Genomic DNA, 4,405 nt, shown 5'->3' on the forward strand with positions numbered 1-4,405 from the left:
CTAGTTCTTGTGCTTTATTTTATTTTCTTTGGTTCCTTGTAGATTATTGGTTTCTTGTTGTGAATGTTCTCATTCAAAATGTCAAGTGTGTGGATTTCTCTAACAAGCTCAAACAAGACAACACATAATTTCTCATCAATGCAACAAAGTCAAAATTAGAAAGATTAAATATGAAATTTCATAGTTTCATAGTCATGTGTAGTAACAAAACATATATTTATTGAAAAGTCAAATATATATTAAGGCCAATTGGTTTGAAATAGAGTATTCAATAATTTTTGCTAAAAGAATTGAGAATTTTCTTCACTATTCTTCTTTGTGATACAAAATACAAACTCAAAAGTGTATTGATCATTATTTGGAATTATTCCAACCAAAAAAAGCACTCAAGTAGATGATCCTAATAATGTAGTCATAATGAAGGTTTCAAAGCCATGGAGAATTGTAAATAGGAGTTGCAACAGATTTGACTTGAAGATATTTGTGAAGTGCTTCCAATCCATAATCTCTTCCAAATCCACTCATTTTATACCCTCCAAAAGGGCAGTCAATATCAAAGGCAAAGAAGCAATTGATCCAAATGATGCCTGCACGAATTGACCTTGAGACAGTATTGGCAATGTCCAAGTTTTGAGTCACAATCCCTGCTGCTAGGCCATATTTTGTATTGTTGGCCTTCTTAATTGCTTCATCAATGGTCCTACAATATTTAATTCAACATTTTGGTGCAAATTCACAAACATCTTTTAAAAACTAATATCAAGGTCTCAGAAAAAGTATATGAATGCAGTTTGGATCGCAACGTCATTACTTAAGAAACGGACATATTTGACTACGACATAACTCTTATAATAAATTAAGAAAATGAAATATTTGAAGTTCCTCGCATGTGTCAATGTTGTGTCGGTATTTAACACAGACACATGTCAGACACCAGACACATCTTTAATCTGAAGTGTCACTGATAAATAGATTTTAGATATCCTTACAACTTTTACTCGGACTCTATTTGACTTCAATTTATCATGTTTAAAATTTTAGCACTTCCGTATATGTGATTTAAAATTTTGAAGAAGGTGAATAGGGAATATAAGTTGTACTTACTTGAACTTAGAAAGTGTCATAACAGGTCCAAATATTTCATCTTGTGCTATTAGCATATCATCCTAAACAAGTTTATTTTCAAAAAGAACAAATAAAAATATTTAGTACAACATTTCAGATTAAAATAAAGACTTCGATAATTTCGTTTCTCTTGGTAGAGTTGAAATATACCTTGACATTGGTAAAAATAGTAGGCTCAATGTAGTATCCTTTGTTTCCCACTTTCCTACCACCAGTTAATAGTGTGGCTCCTTCATTCTTTCCATGCTCAATATAGGAAAGAATTTTATCAAATTGCACTTTACTAGTCTGCAAAAAAAAGTGAAAATGAGAGTTATATTAGTAACTCTTTCGATTTTATGTTAAAATATCGCGCGGTTTCATAGAACAATCTATCTCAATCATTAGATTGAGATTGACCAGTTCAAGTTACACGGTCAGTAAATTAATTTCAAACAATTTCGATTTATGATTTGAGATCAGATGGTCGAGATCAGTAATTGCGCAATACTATTTTCAATTCTTGTGCTTATTTAACTTATCCTTACTTGGGGTCCTTGTTGAACTTGAGGATCAAAAGGGTCACCAACTACCCAATTTTTCACCTTTTCCACCACTTTCTTCTCAAACTCATCATAAATTCCCTCTTGAACAAAAACTCTTGAGAATGCTACGCACACTTCACCCTGAAAAAAAATTACAAAGAGTTACTTAAGTTACAACTCATTGTTGTTTTTATGTTACAAGACTTTCCTTAAAGGAAATTATATACCTTATTATGAAGTATTCCAAATAGAGCAAGATCAACAGCTTTATCTACATCAGCATCATCAAAAACTATGACAGGTGACTTGCCTCCTAACTCAAGCGACACCGGCTTCAGATTGCTCAACGCGGCCGCCTGCATTACGCGACGACCTGTTTCGGTTGAACCAGTAAAACTGACCTGTAAAACAAACAAAACTTATTAGACGCGTCTTTAACTAAACCAATTACATAAAATGTTTTTGACACCAAGTTACTGCATCAATGTCCATATGTGAGCTAATTGCAGCTCCTGCAGTTGCGCCAAATCCAGGTACTACATTGAGTACTCCATCCGGAATTCCAGCCTTCAAAATATTAATCACATTAAGCTCAATTTTAATTTTAATCACATTAAGATCGAAAACTTAATCAGCAAACTTTCTTTAACCTTACCTCTTTAGCGAGATGAGCGTAAAACAAAGCAGAGAGAGGTGTTTGTTCAGCCGGTTTAAGAACCATAGTACAACCAGCAGCCAAAGAAGGAGCAACTTTAACAAAGAACATACCAGTCGGAAAATTCCAAGGTATAATATGTCCAACAACACCAATAGGTTCCATCAAAGTATACAAATGAAGATTCCTCGAAGTTTTGAACACTTCTCCATGAATCTTATCAGCAGCACCAGCATAGTATCGCAAGACATTAGCCGCTTCAGGTACATCAACATCCTTACACCAACTATACAACTTCCCTCCATCAATCGTATCCAACGCTGCAACTTCTTCTATGTTTTGTTCGATCAGCGTCGCCCATTTCACCATAATCTTTGCTCTCTCCTATCAAACATTTCATAACCATAACCATAACCATGTCAAATTAAAATATATTGCTCCGTATAACGATTGATTTGATCGAATGCATGTGTAAAAAATAGACGATGATTTGAAAACTTACAGCACCAGGCATGCGTGGCCACGGACCATTATCGAACGCATGGCGTGCAGCTTTGACAGCAATATCAACATCTTCTTTGGTAGCTTCAGCAATTTCTGTAATCACTTCTTCTGTTCTTGGATCAACAGTTTCAAAAGTTTTTCCTTTTTCATCAACAAAAATTCAATTTTGTCACCAAAAAATCAAGTTGAATTTTTAACAACCTTACTCAATTTAAGTTCTTATTTTATTTAGCTATGAAACAATGCACAAAATACACACTATAGTGACCATATAAAAGTATGTAACATATAATAATAGGGCAATAAAATTGAGAAATATTATAACAAAAAAATTGAGTTAAATATTTATGAAACTAATGAATTGAAACCTGAAATTGAGTCTACAAATTCTCCATTGATGAAAAGTTTTTTAAACTTTATAGATGGAATATTTTTCATCTCAAATTCTCCACCTAATTTTTAACTATGCAATATGAAATATAAGTTTAGAGAAAAAGTGATTGAGAAAATGAGTGTGATTCATTAGTTATTTATAAAAAAAATTTGAACATGTGTTTGCACGCCTACCCTTTTGAATGGCACAGCAGAGTCAGAATTTGTGGGCAGTACAAAGAATATGATGGTACAAAAGGAATTTAACAGAAAAAATGTGAAAGGAAATTGTGTTGCACCTTCATGGTGATTGATGAATTGAATAGTACAAGAATGGTAAGAAATAAATTGAATGGTAAGAAATAAATTGAATGGTAAGAAATAAATTTATTAATTTTTAATTTTTCTCTTTTGGAAAGTTACTACAATTAGCATTATTTATTTTGGATTTTATTATTGGAAGAATGGTAAGAAATAAATTGAATAGTACAAGAATTTAATAATATTAATAATAAAAAATAAATTTTATTTGCGAGAAAATTAAATATACATATGATATATTTTATGAAGTATGTTAAAAAATAAAAGGACTTATAAATATATGGTTTAAAATATGTTTATGATATAAAAAATTCTTTTTATATCATTATTTTTTTTGGGTATGGTAATTTTTTGGCCATTATTAAATCGAAGGTTGGCCGCTATTAGACAAGTTACTGAAAATTTAAGATCAATTCTAATTATTATTTTATTATTATATGAAGAGTTGGTCTTATATGATAACTAGTAAAAAATCCATCTGTACGCACGGGTTTTGGTCTGGTACTCTCACTTTACACAATAGAAAAAAAAATTAAGTTTTTATTTTCCTAATTATAAAAATATTTATAACAGCAATACACATTTTTTCATTTACAAAATTATTTGTATCAACGGTAGAATTTTTTCCATTAATAAAAATATTTGTATCAACAATATATCTATTCTCGTTTATAAAAATATTTGTAGCAACAGTATAAAAAATTCCGTTTATAAAAATATTTGTGTCAACAATACATTTTTTTCATTTATAGAAATATTTGTATAACAATGGATTTTTGTGTTAATAAAAGTATTTGTGTTAACAATATATTTTTTTCATTTATAAAAATATTTATATCAATAATACATTTTTTCTGTTTATATCAACAATACAATTTTTTTTATAAAAATATTTGTATCAATA

The 4,405-nt window shown here is 30.3% G+C and overlaps 1 protein-coding gene across 1 annotated transcript; it reads right to left on the reverse strand.

The window, feature by feature from the left end:
- Window positions 1-209: 209 nt before the first annotated feature.
- LOC131598703 (aldehyde dehydrogenase family 2 member C4-like) lies at window positions 210-3,299 on the reverse strand. The gene is made up of 9 exons (XM_058871289.1): window positions 3,177-3,299; window positions 2,807-2,949; window positions 2,305-2,688; window positions 2,127-2,216; window positions 1,877-2,050; window positions 1,653-1,790; window positions 1,276-1,413; window positions 1,105-1,166; window positions 210-700 (listed from the first exon to the last, which is right to left on the reverse strand). The coding sequence occupies exons 1-9, from the start codon at window positions 3,244-3,246 to the stop codon at window positions 427-429; spliced, it is 1,473 nt and encodes a 490-aa protein (XP_058727272.1). The 5' UTR covers window positions 3,247-3,299; the 3' UTR covers window positions 210-426.
- Between the last annotated feature and the right edge of the window lie 1,106 nt (window positions 3,300-4,405).

This window comes from Vicia villosa, linkage group LG4 (genome assembly GCF_029867415.1).
Source record: "Vicia villosa cultivar HV-30 ecotype Madison, WI linkage group LG4, Vvil1.0, whole genome shotgun sequence".
In the NCBI taxonomy this organism is placed as follows: domain Eukaryota; kingdom Viridiplantae; phylum Streptophyta; class Magnoliopsida; order Fabales; family Fabaceae; genus Vicia; species Vicia villosa.